Source organism: Tachyglossus aculeatus, chromosome 3 (assembly GCF_015852505.1).
Source record: "Tachyglossus aculeatus isolate mTacAcu1 chromosome 3, mTacAcu1.pri, whole genome shotgun sequence".
In the NCBI taxonomy this organism is placed as follows: domain Eukaryota; kingdom Metazoa; phylum Chordata; class Mammalia; order Monotremata; family Tachyglossidae; genus Tachyglossus; species Tachyglossus aculeatus.
In genome coordinates this window covers 86,742,554-86,756,520 of record NC_052068.1, presented here as the reverse complement: position 1 = coordinate 86,756,520, position 13,967 = coordinate 86,742,554, and the positions used below count along the sequence as shown (strand labels likewise).

At 43.5% G+C, this 13,967-nt stretch overlaps 1 protein-coding gene across 3 annotated transcripts in view; it reads right to left on the bottom strand.

Moving 5' to 3' along the window:
• DYM (dymeclin) overlaps positions 1-13,967 on the bottom strand; it is a 523,552-nt gene that overhangs the window by 446,939 nt on the left and 62,646 nt on the right. For all 3 annotated transcript variants that reach the window (XR_005449814.1, XM_038743768.1, XM_038743767.1), the window contains exons 3-5: positions 10,824-10,876; positions 9,365-9,458; positions 6,367-6,500 (exon numbers count right to left, since the gene is read on the bottom strand). Coding sequence is in view for 2 of the 3 variants with exons in the window: in XM_038743768.1 (XP_038599696.1) it covers positions 6,367-6,500; positions 9,365-9,458; positions 10,824-10,876 (281 nt within the window). In the remaining variant the exon portion in view is untranslated. The remainder of the gene's footprint in view (positions 1-6,366; positions 6,501-9,364; positions 9,459-10,823; positions 10,877-13,967) is intronic.

Genomic DNA, 13,967 nt, shown 5'->3' with positions numbered 1-13,967 from the left:
TAAAATCTTGTTTTGGATCTTTCAAAATGTGCTTTGGGTAGAAAGTAGTTTTATCTCAGAATTTATTTGTACAAAATCTTTTTTTGTTATTACAGATTACATACACTGATTCAGTACTTTAAAACTCACTTATACCCTTAGTATTTCCTACTCCCCCAAGACTTTTTCTTAAGTGAGACCAGAGTGGCCCAAATCCTATACACCACTGCCCAAATTCAAGCAAGACAAAAATCCCAATATGAGAATAGCTCGACAGAAGAAAATAACCTTTGGAAATATTTAAAAAAAAACCTTCTGCTGGTAAGATAATATAACCAGACCTGCAAACAAACTTGCCTCGTAATGTCTCAGCTGCCATTACAATGACCAAAGTGGTTTCTCTTTGGAAGGCAGATTTAAAATAACAGGACATGAGCAGAGTGGGCTACAAGGAGGTTTCCGACTGGGATTCGAGGGTCTTGTGAGGCCTGCGTATGATTCTTGACCCATAGGACACTGTGCTAACTGCTGTGTGCTGGTGATGTGCACGGCATGGCATTATGAGAAACAGCCTGGCCTGGTGTACAGAGGCTGGGCCTGAGAGACAGAAGTACCTGGTTTCTGCCCCTTATCTGCTGTGTGACCTTGGGTACATCACTTCACTTCTCTGTGCCTCAGGTCCATCATCTGTACAATGGGAATTAAGACTGTGAGCCCCACAAAGGGACAGGGGACTGTGTCCAACCTGATTATTTTATATCTACCCAGCACTTAAAAAAATGCCTGGCACATAGAAAGATGTTAATGAATACCATATTTCTAAAAAAAAAAAAGACTGCCGTAAGGGCCCCGGCTCCAAACCCGGCTCATGCATCCACGGCTGTGGCTGCAGGACTTCAAAAGCAAAGATTGTCCCTGGCAGTCATTCATTCATTCAATCGTATTTATTGAGTGCTTACTGTGTGCAGAGCACTGTACTAAGCGCTTGGGAAGTACAAGTTGGCAACATATAGAGACGGTCCCTACCCAACAGTGGGCTCACAGTCTAGAAGGGGGAGACAGAGAACAAAACAAAACATATTAACAAAATAAAATAGAATAAATATGCACAAATAAAATAGAGTAATAAATCCGTACAAACATATATACAGGTGCTGTGGGGAGGAGAAGGAGGTAAGGCGGGGGGGGAGGGGGAGGAGGGGAAGAGGAAGGAGGGGGCTCAGTCTGGAAAGGCCTCCTGGAGGAGGTGAGCTGCTCGGGGGCGGGTCGCATGAGTGCTTACTGTGTGCAGAGCACTGTACTAAGCGCTTAGAGGGGGTTTGAATGTGGGGAGAGCTGCAGTTGGTTCGATTCAGAGAGGGAGGGAGTTCCAGGTGAGGGGACAGAAAAAGGAAATTGGAGAGTGAGGGACAGTTAGAAGGTCCACTTGGGAGGGATTCGCTCATTCATTCATTCAATCGTACTTATTGAGCGCTTACTGTGTGCATAGCACTGTACTAAGCGCTTGGAAAGTACATTTCAGCAACAAAGACGGACAATCCCTGCCCACAATGGGCTCACAGTCTAGAAGGGGGGAGACAGACATCAAAACATGTAAACAAGCATCAATATAAATGAATAGAATTATATATATATATATATACACATCAAAACAAGTAAACGGGCACACAGCAGTCGCCGGGGTGGTCCAGCCATTCACAGGGCTGGCGAGTTAGGGGATGCCCGCCACATCGCCGGAAGGGTAGAACATGGGGGCGGCAGTCAGCTATGGGGGAAGATGGGAAGTAAAGGTAGGAGGCAGTAGATGAAGGGGGAAGCATCACCCCCAGCAGTGCTACATGGGATTTCCTTTTAGTTAGTCACAACATAATGGCGGTGGGGTGGCAATTTGGAATTCCCACGGGCTATCTTGAGTCCCGCCCTGGTTGTGTTTGGGTTTCAATCTGAGTGCCTCAATATATGGCATTTGTTAAACGCTTACTATGTGTCTGACACCGTACTAACCGCTGGGATAGATAGGGGAAGCAGCATGACACAGTCATGATAGAGCACGTGCCTGGGGGTCTGAAGGTCATAGGTTCTAATCCTGGCTCTGCCGCTTGCCTGGTGTGTGACCTTGGGCAAGGACCTTCACTTCTCTGGGCTTCACTTCCCTCACCTGTAAAATGGGGATCCAGACTGTGAGCCCCATGGGGGACAGGGACAATGTCCAACCCAATTTGCTTGAATCCACCCTGGTGCTTAGTAAAGTGCCTAGCACATAATAATAATAATAATAATAATAATAATAATAATAACAACAACAATAATAATAATGGCATTTATTAAGCGCTTACTATGTGCAAAGCACTGTTCTAAGCGCTGGATAGTAAGCACTTAACAAATACCATAATAATAATAATAATGATACAAGATAATGAGGTTGGACACAGTCCATGGCCCACATGAGGCTCACAGTCCTAAGCCCCATTCTACAGATTAAGCAACTGAGGCACTGAGGAGTGAAGTGACTTGCCCAAGGTCACAAAGCAGACAAGTGGCAGACTGAATCCAGGTCCTTCTGATTCCCAAGCTTGTGCTCTATCCACTAGGCCATCCTGCTTCCCCGGTAGTAGAATGAAGAATTTTGGGAACAAAGATGCAAAGCTTAAAAAATACTGAGAAAAATACAGGTTAGGGCACAGAGGAAAGGGAAGGAGGGAAACGGGTTGTTGTTCCAAGGCTAACCAGGTTCAATAAAATAAAATAAAATTAAGAAAAAAACAGAAATAAACAAGATGCTGGAAACTGTTTTTAGCTTCTGAAGTACTAAAAGCTACTGGAGATGATTGCAAAGCAGCCTCAAGCAAAACAGCATGGCCTACAGGATAGAGAACAGGCCTGATTCTAGACTGTGAGCCCACTGTTGGGTAGGGACTGTCTCTATATGTTGCCAACTTGTACTTCCCAAGCACTTAGTACAGTGCTCTGCACACAGTAAGCGCTCAATAAATACGACTGACTGATTGATTGATAGTCAGAAGAACCTGGGTTCTAATACCAAGTCCACCGCTTGTCTGCTTTGTGACCTTGGGCAAGTCTCTTCATTTCTCTGTGCCTCAGTTACCTCATCTGTAAAATGGGGATTAAGGCTGTGAGCCCCATGTGGGACATGGGATTGTGTCCAACCTGATAAGCTTCAATCTACCGCAGTGCTTAATATAGTGCTAGCATGTAGTAAGTTCTTAATAAATACCATGGAAAAAAAAGACAGAGAGGAGCAGTGCCCAGCTTTGGTCACTGGAGGGCGCTGTGTAAAATTAAAAATACAAATTATATACGGGATAGCTATGATTGTCACAACTCAAAAAAATGGTTAGGTTTTTTTTTAAAAAAAAAAAACACCCTAAATTTCTTCTGATTGCTCTACGGATGCCAAATACCACTATTTTTTTTCAATTATTCAATTTCAATTGCTGTTCCTGAGGTTATGTTTCTATATTATCCCTTTCCTGACACCTTGCCTGTTATTGATAAAATTACACTCACTACGATCAAATTACAATATCCAGTGTTGAGAAATGGATTCTAGGTGGGCTATTAATGTGTAGGGTAGATCATCATCATCAATCGTATTTATTGAGCGCTTACTATGTGCAGAGCACTGTACTAAGAGCTTGGGAAGTACAAATTGGCAACATATAGCGACAGTCCCTACACAACATTGGGCTCACAGTCTAAAAGGGGGAGATAGAGAACAAAACCAAACATACTAACAAAATAAAATTAATAGAATAGATATGTACAAGTAAAATAAATAAATAAATAGAGTAATAAATATGTACAAACATATATACATATATACAGGTGCTGTGGGGAAGGGAAGGAGGTAAGATGGGGGGGATGGAGAGGGGGACGAGGGGGAGAGGAACAGAATGCACAAAGGAGAACCCTGCTAATTCTCCCCCATTCATAATTTTCTGGATTTTCCTAAAGGGCAGAGAAAGAGTAAGCAATTAGTTTTAGAGCACTCTGCAAAGGCCGTATTTGGGGGGGCTTGATCCAACTCAATTCTCCTCTGAAGCAGCATGATCCAAACCGCACAATCAACCAATGGTATTTACTGAGCATTTACTACGTGCAGAGTTCTGTAGTAAGACCTTGGGAGAGTATAATGCAACTGAAACGGCAGACATGCTTCCTGCCTATAACAGGCTTACAGTCTAGAGGGGGAGACATATATTAATAAGAATAATTCATCTTGGTAAAATTCAGGCTCTCTGCTCCCAAGGCCCTAACTTTGAAGAGACACGGAGTTGTGGCATGAGTGACTTCTTAAATAATAATAATAATAATAATTATGACAGTAGTAGTAATAATAATAATGATAATAATAATGGCATTTGTTAGCACTTACTATGTGCCAGGCACTGCACTATGCCCGGGGAAGCTACAAGTAATTTGGATAGGGCACAGTCCCTGTCCCACAAAGGGCTCAGAGCTGGACACAATTACTGTCCCACAGAGGGCTCAGAGTCTTAATCCCCATTTTACAGATGAGGTAACTGAGGCCCGGAGAAGTGAAATGACTTGCCCAGGGTTATGCAGCAGCTAGGTGGGGGAGCTGGGATTAGAAGCCAAGTCCTTCAGACTCCCAGGTCTGACTGTGCTCTCTCCTCTAGGCCACAGTGCCCCTCACTTTTAAAGGGGCCCTCTTCCCTTTCAACTGCTGACTGAGCTTCCCAGCAGCAGGCCCACATTTGTTCCTCCGCTCCCATTACGCACCCCAACTCACTCGTCTGACCACACCAGCCCCAGGATGTGTCACTGTCTCCGCTGATAGCACTACACAGCTCTCCCAGGCGATATCTGACCTTGCCCGAGTCCTCACTTCCTCCTTCTGCATCACCCTTGCACTAAAATTTGCACCCTTTATTCACCCCTCCCTCAGCTCCCCAGCACTTATGTACATATCTATAATTTATTTCTTTATACTGACACCTGTCTCCCCTCTAAGCTTGCTCTGGGCGGGGAACATGTCACCCGACTCTGTTATACTGCAACTCTCCAAGCACTTATTACAGTGCCCTGCATACAGTAAGCGAGTGCCCTGCATAAAGTAAGCGCTCAGCAAATAATGTCTGATCATCATCATCATCAATCGTATTTATTGAGCGCTTACTGTGTGCAGAGCACTGTACTAAGCGCTTGGGAAGTACAAATTGGCAACATATAGAGACAGTCCCTACCCAACAGTGGGCTCACAGTCTAGAAGGGGGAGACAGAGAACAAAACCAAACATACTCTGATCGATTTCGCCCCATGATTTTGAAAACCCGCAAATTCAAGCGACTGAAATGGAATCCACTGAACAATTACTGATCAGGGATGGTGTGCAAAGCCCCGTCCTCTTCCACGTTTTTAGTTCAGGGATGAAAGACACAATTCCTTGCTGTCAAGGAACTTCCACTCTAGCTTAAACCATGAATGACTCAATTAGGGGATGCTTGAGAAGAGCTTCCCAACCCTTGAAAAACTGAGCTCAGGTTTGGTGTCAACTCAAGCGGGCCCAATTCGGACCTATGTCAGTAGGGCAGGGTCCCGCGGGGTCTGCAGGCTGACCCAGGCTTGTAAAGGTTAGAGGGCAACACGCAAGCAGTAACAGCTCTGGAGCTGCTCACTTGAAACTAACAGAGCCAGCTCACATGACAGGAACGGTCGACGTGCCCGCCCGTCATGTTCTGAGCAGCTGGACGGCGGAGTGTACCCTGCCTGTTTTGCATTCAGCTGCTGTTTCTTTTTACAAAGAAAAATGCTCAACCCATTTTTAATGATCTCCAATATCTACTCTCTAAATTAGAGCTAGCCAATGGTAAGTGAATAATTCATGCTGGAACACTGGTCATATTGATTTCTGTGACTACTCTGTAATTATACAACCGTAGGACCTTGGTGGTGCTATCAAATCCATCTCTCTACCTTCAGGGAGGATTGCAAGTAAACTATCCCAGAAAAATTGCTGGCTGCCTACCTTCGTCTGCAAAATACTTCCTTCAGCATTGCTCTGCAGTGTCATATAAACTTTAAAGTACAGAAATTTTCCATCACCTAAATTACAAGGTGAGCTTTGAAGATATTACTTGGGGCGTTGAGGGGAGTGACCTAAAGAAGGACTTGAACCTCACAGACACTTGATCGCACACTGATGATGATGATTTTAATTAATGTCAAAGTGAGGGGATGAGATTTGAAGAAAAGACTAAACACAAAGGAGTAGAAAGGGGAGGATGTGTGAAATGGTGTTCCTTTTTTTTAAGTACCCCTTCTTTCCTCCTAAATCCTGCCCTAATGATCTGAATGTTCTCTCTTCACGAGTGCCTCATTAGGTATCTTTAAAGCAGGACTTACCATACGTCCCTGGAGATTGTTCTTCATATGAAAAATGAAGCAGCATTTCCTCCTCAGTCATCTGAGAGATGAACACTTTTAACAGACAACAAATGATAAACAAAGCATTGTGTGCTTGCCAAATGAAGAGGTGGCTAAAAAGGAAACAGGAAAAAAATATATATATATGAATAAAGCTTTTTAGTTTGTTTCTTAAATAGAAAAAACAGTTAGGAAAAAAATACATACATGAATAAAGTTTATCAGTTCGTTTCTTAAAGAGAAAAAACAGTTTTGTTCCAAAAACTTTTAAAGCTATGTCAATCGGTTGCATTCTGTTGGGTTCTTTTGTGCCTGCAGAATTTTTCATTACTTACCAATTCCTATACAGGACCAGAGGCTGCTATGAAAGAGTGAAGTAGACATAGTTTGTGTGTACATACATAATGACTCAGAGCCAGCCAGGCAATTAATAATCCCAAAGTGGATTCCTGATCTTGGGTTCCTAATCCTGCATCTGATCTACATGTGGATAATACTAATAATGACGGTATTTGTTAAGTGCTTACTATGTGCCAAGCACTGTTCTAAGCACTAGGGTAGATACAAGGTAAGCATGTTGTCCCACATGGGGCTCAATGTTTTAATCCCCATTTTACAGATGAAGTAACTGAAGTACAAAGAAATTAAGTGACTTGCCCAAAATCACACAGCAGACAAGTGGCAGAGCCGGGATTAGAACCCATGACCTCTGACTCCCAAACCCGGGCTCTTTCCACTAAGCCAGCTGATCTACATGTGGATAATAATAATAACAATTGCATTTTTAAGTGCTTACTATGTGCCAAGCACTGTTCTAAACACTGGAAGGGATACAAGATTATCAGGTTGTCCCAGGTGGGGCTTACAGTCTTAATCCCCATTTTACAGATGAGGGAACTGAGGCACAGAGAGGTTGTGACTTGCCCAAAGTCACACAGCTAACAAGTGGCGGAGCCGGTATTAGAACTCACGACCTCTGACTCCCAAGCCCGGGCGTTTTCCACTAAGCCACGCTGCTTCTCGTTGCGGGCAGGGAACGTGACTGCCGATTCTGCTATACTGTACTCTCCCAAGCACTCAGTACAGTGCTCTGCAGATAGTAAGCGCTCAAATACCATTGGTGATGATAATAATAATAATAATTGTGGTTTTTGTTTAAGCGCTTGCTTAGGGCCAAGCACTGTGACAAATCCTGCCATAGATAAAAGATAATCAGTCCCTGCCCTACATGGGGCTCACGGTCTAAGGTGGAGGGAGAACAGGCACTGAATCCCCATTCTACAGATGAGGAAACTAAGGCATAGAGGAATTCAATGACTTGCCCAAGGTCGCATAGCAGGTAAGTGGCAGAGTCAGGATTTAAAACCTGGTCCTCTGTCATCCAAGCCTGTGCTCTTTCCACTAGGCCACGTAACTTCTTTTTCTGCTTCTGGGAACTCTCTATTTAGGTGAACCATCAATATGTCAAAAACTGAACTCCTCAACTTCCATGTCTAAACCTCCTCTTCCTGCAAACCCCATCTCCCAGTAATACCACCATTCTCCCCGTCCCAGAAGCTCAGAACCTTTGATGCCTCTCTGACATTTACCTCCTATTTAGTGTCTCTATAAATTCTGCCAGTTCTTCTATTTCTTAGAGATCTGCCCTCTCCTTCTCCACCCTTATTACCACCACCCTGGTTCAAGTCCCCATTACCTGCCAACTTGTACTTCCCAAGCGCTTAGTACAGTGCTCTGCACACAGTAAGCGCTCAATAAATACAACTGAATGAATGAATGAGTAAATTATTGTACCGGCCTCCTTACCGATCTCCCTCCCTCAAGATTCTTCCCTTTTCAAAATCTCCTAAATCTAGGAGAATATAGCATCGGGAAGAAGGACTAAAATCCTGGGAGTCAAAGGGCCTCGGTTCTAATCCTGGCCCTGCCACTTGTCTGCTGTGGCCTTGGGAAAGTCACTTCACTTCTCTGTGCCTCAGTTTCCTCATCTGTAAAATGGAAACTAAATCCTACTTACACTGTGAGCCCTTGGGTGACAGGGTCTAAACTGGCTATCTTGTATCCACCCCATTGCTTAGTACAGGATTTGGAACATAGTAAGCACCTAACGAGTATAATAATGATAATAATAATAACCTTCAAATGGCATTTGGAACACATTCCCCCTTTCCTCAAAAATCTCCAATAGCTACCCATTTCTTCCCAAAGAAAATAAAACTCCTAATCTGTGACTTCAAAGGTTTCTGTCAGCTTTCCCTTCTCTAATCCCCTCTCTTGTCCTCCTATAACCCAGCTTGTACTCATCCTCTTCCCAGGCTAACCCAACCTTATCTCTCACATGACTCTACCTTGCTCATACCTGTCTTTCTCTCTCTGCGGAACACTTTTCCCCATCAAATCCGTCCAACTGGGAGAATACATAGGACAACTGGCTTTCTCTCTGGCACCAACCATGTTCTTCCCCACCCTCCAAACCCTCTAAAAAGCCACCTCCATCAAGCAGCAGTCTTTGATTAATCCCAAACCTTCCTCGACATGTCACTTTATCACCAACCTCACTAATGTGTACAGCTACTGACTCATCTACTTCACAATTTAACTGCTTATTTTTTATTTTAATCTACGCTCTTACTCTTCTATCTATTATTTGGTGAAGTCTTGCTTCCCCCACTGCACTGTAAGCACGCTGATGGCTGGGAACCACATCTTTTAATCCTCTTATATGAACCCATGTACCCTGTTCTGTAGTCTGCACACAGTAGTCACAAAAGGCTGTTGTGGTTGATGATGATGATGATGATAACCACCATCATCCTTTTCATGCTTCATTCATCTTCTCGATAAAGAATGGGACCCCAAACAGGAAGTTTGCCAGTTAAGCATTCAGATTCTATTTCAGCCATCAAATGAACAGTTCAGACATCCATAAAACTACATTAAATGTAAAAAGAAGCTATTGCTTCACTTTCCAACTTACTTTTGACATTCTGCTGAAATCTTTAGTTCTTTAGTTCGAGAAAGGAAGACCTTAATCAGCGCTCCGAGATTTCCTGTCCGAGGATTGTTTTCAACTATGGGGAAAGAAGGTTTTTAAACCAATCGTTAATTGTGATCATGCATCCATGTGGTCGTAATTATGTGACTGTAATGCCAATGTGCTATCAGACCCACTTTTAAGTTTTGATACTGATTTCAAAGTTAGATAGTCTGAATAATAATAATAATAGCATTTGTTAAGTGTTTACTATGTGCATAGCACTGTTCTAAGCGCTGATACGAATACTTTGTCTTGGCAAAGAATTGTGCTCAATCCAGATGCATATCAATCTACCCCCAGGATCGTGGGTGGGAGAAAATGGATATTAAGTCCATGTTAGTGTTTAAACAGGACAGAGATTCAATTAGAAGTTGAAACTCCCTTATCTTTACCCAAACCTTCCCTCAATTCCCCTTCCTTAATATTGATAATAATTATGGTATTTGTTAAGTACTTACTAAGTGCCACGCACTGCACTAAGTGCTGGGGTAGATACGAGCAAATCGGGTTGGATACAGTTCCTGTCCCACGTGGGGCTCACAGTCTCAATGAATGACCTCATTTCTGTTCCAAAGTATTATCCGAGGAATGGGCATCCTTAAAATGCCACTGAAATTATCAAAGCAAAACAATCACCCTGAGAGCTGACCTACTTTGCCATTCTTATTCAAAGGCCCCCAATGGGTTTGCCTTTCAAATGACTGGAGAAGATGGAATGAGTAGGAATTCACTTTTTAAAAAAAATTAAAATGATTTTCAGAAGTCTATCCGAAAACATCATTTGATGACCAAAATCAGGCTCACACTTACACCTGTTCATGAACAAACATGTTCATATTCGAAGAAACTATACAATGACACTGGCTGAAAAGTATTTAGGATGTGGAGGTCACTGTCTAGGTTAAGTCGCTGGTGCCATTTTCCATATTTGTGATGTAATGTAGATTCGAAGAATGAGGCAGAATACTAAAGCATTTCTAATAATAATAATAAAAATAATAATAATAATAAAAGTATTAAGTGTTCACTATGAGCCAGGCATTGCTCTAAGCGCCGGGGTAGATACAAGATAATCGGGTGGGACACAGTCCCTGTCCCACATAGGGCTCACAGTCTTAATTTAATCTCCATTTTACAGATGAGGGAACAGAGGCACAGAGAAGTTAAGTGATTTGCCCGAGGTTACACAGCAGACAATTGGCAGAGCCGGGATTCGTGTTGGTGTCCAAGGCCTTTTCCCTCACCCTACCCACACACACCCACATATAACGGAAAAGAACTTGGAGAAGAACGTATTATTAATGGAGGCGACAAAGGGTCACATTTACATGCAGAAGAATGACTAAGCAGGGCATTAGGAATAATGCCGCAACACTGAAGTCCACGGCACTTCTCTTACCTAGAGACTTGCAGACTGAGACGGTTGCTTCCTCCAAAAGCTTCAACTCAGCACTAGAAGAAAAAAGGGAGATGTACTCAGATCCCAGTATTATTCCAATCACTGAATACAATTGGCAAGAAAACACTTTTACCCTTAAAAACTTTACAATTTCTCTAAAACAGACATCATGCCCACAATCATTTATTAAGTATCTCCGGGGAAAATACAATGAAAAATCAGCACACTAGGTTCCTGTCTTCCAGTAACAATCTAAAATTGGAAAGAAGGGATGTGTGTGTACGTGCGCATGCACATACACACAAAACACTCTCAGAAACTATCTCTACTAATATATATATATATATATATTCATTTTGTACCATCTAATAGATCTCCATGAGCAGGACTCTGACGATTCGTTGAGAAAAACTCTCATGGCGATTATCTGTTATCACAGATGTCTGTTTTATTTAGGAGCAAGGGTGCCAGCTGTCCTAGGCCTAACTGAAAAACTTCCATTCCTTTAAGGTTGTTCTGTCAATTTCCCATTGTCTACCTCACCCCGGGCTTGCCTCTGATGCAGGAGGAAGGGGGAGAGGAGTGGAGGAGGAAGGCTGGATGGTGTGACAGGCCCGCACCGGCTCTGCTCCCTGGAGACACCCCCTTGGCCCTAACCGGGAGCCACATTTAGCCCCAAGAAGAGGCAGATATGCTTCTCGAGTCCTAGGTGGGTTTTTTTTGATGGCATGTATTAAGCGCTTACTGTGTGCAAAGCACTGTTCTAAGCACTGGGGAGGTTACAAGGTGATCAGGTTGTCCCACGGGGGGCTCACGGTCTTAATCCCCATTTTAACAGATGAGGTAACTGAGGCACAGAGAAGTGAAGTGACTTGCCCAAAGTCACACAGCTGACAATTAGTGGAGCCGGGACTTGAACCCACGACTTCTGACTCCAAAGCCCGGGCTCTTTCCTACTGAGCCACGACCCCTGCCCAAGAGAAACGGTAATGTGCAAATATTCCCTAATTGCAAGATAGCATCAAGAATTGGTAAACACAGAAGCGGGAACTCTGGCTTGTGGAAAGCAGTTAAGCGATACTATGGCTGGGTTTTCAGGTGGTGCTCAGGTTCTATCCTAATTAAGACCATGGGGGGAAGGTTCAAATTCTGCACTGAAGTGAAGTGGAAGGCCGGGGGTGGAGGATATGGGGAGGGAAGGGGAAGATCAGTATGGAGTTTTGCATGGCCATAATCCAGTACTTCACTCCAAGCTTTCCATTTTCTTATTCTTTTATTTAAACCAAAAAATATTAAAATGGAAAATGGAAATCCAATCATATAAGTGAAATATGATATATAAAGTATGCCTATTTGTAAAAAAAAGCTAACTATAGAAAGAAAAATCAAAAGGATGTGGGCTAGGTGTTCTTCTTTGAATGAGGATTTGTTCAACCACAGAATTCATTTGGAAGACATAAATTTTCATCATACACTCAGCTGTCCTTTAACACAGGGGTCTATGCTGAACTAACCCTTTGTCTGATACTGTGTGCATGCACACAATCATTTCTTCTGGCACTCCATCACTCTGAATCGGATGCACATTATTGAAAGAACGTTCTCTAATTACGGTACTGCTCTCTAGCCAAAACGTACGGTAAAAACACACATTCACCTGTATCACAGCAGCAGCACTAGAGGGAAAACAGTGTCACGGCTTCAAAATGACCTGATGGACTTATCTTGCCCATTAGGCATTTTCTCCAAGTGGGACCTAGTCTCCGAACAAGGCTGCAAGACAAGCTCGATTACTGGAGGTCGACACATCTCCAGAGCCCATTCCCCAGCTGTCTCACTCTACAATTGCATTTGACTTGTTCCATTACTAATGTGCTTCAACAGCAGTGCTGTGCAGTGGATTTTAAAGTAATGAAGTTAGAACAATGTCATGTCATGTCACTTACCTAAAACAAAAACACAGCCTCCACCAGGGGAAGCTTCCTATCTTTCCTGTAGTACTTGTCAGAAATGACCAAAAATAAGAAAAGAGCAGCAGACATCACTTTTTTTAAAAAAAGGTAAGTTTTATTAAGTGCTTACTTTGTGCCAGGCACTGTACTAAGCACTGAGGTAGAACAAGTTGGACACAGTCCACATCCCATGTAGGGCTCATAGTCAAAATCCCCATTCGATCCATCAAATTTATTGAGCATTTACTGTGTGCAGAGCACTGTACTAAACACTTGGGAGAGTATAATACAGCAGAGTTGAGAGACGCATTCCCTGCCCACAACAAGCTCACAGTCTTGAGAAGGAGACATAGTAATATAAATAAATTACAAAAATTATGGCTATGTACATAAGTGCCATGGGGCTGAGGGAGTGGTAAACAAAAGGAGCAAATCATGGGAAACCAGAAGGTAGTGGGAAAAGAGGAAATGAGGGCTTAGTCAGAAAAGGCCTCTTAGAGAAGATGTGCCTTTAGTAAGGCTTTGAAGGTGGGGAGAGTAATTGTCTGTCGGATATGAAGTGGGAGGGCGTTCCAGGCCCGAAGCAGGACATGGGTGAAAGGTTGGCGGCAAGACAGTCGAAATCGAGGTACAGAGGGTGAGTTGGCATTTTAGAGGTTTAACAGATGAGGGAACTGAGGCCCAGAGAAACGAAGTAACTTGCCCAAGGTCACCCAGCAGACAAGTGGTGGAGGCAGTACTGAAATCCGACTCCTAGCCCATGCTTCCTCCACTAGTTGATCTGGCAGTGATGGCTGTTGCTGCGGGGGTCCTAATTTCATTCTTTTCTAGTCTTCCCCTTGGCCTCTAACCAGCCCTCTTCTCCAGTGGCTCAACAACACCCAAGGGCCGCAGGGTGCCAGGCTCCTCTGGCCCCAGGCTTCAATCCCAGCTTCTGCCATGGGTGCTCCCACCCATCCTCAAGAGCCAAAATATGTTTTTATCGCCAGCCAAAGATGGCACTTACAAGCCTAGACGTCCAACTTCTTTGGCCTCAAATGATCATAAATGCCCCGGCGTGCCCTTCAGGGGGCCAACCATCTGCAGGAAGGGTGGCCTTGTCGCTACAAAAGACTGTAAACTAAAGAAAAGTAGTCCCACAGCCCATCAATGGTATTTATTGAGTGCACGCTTTGTGTAGAGCACTGTACTA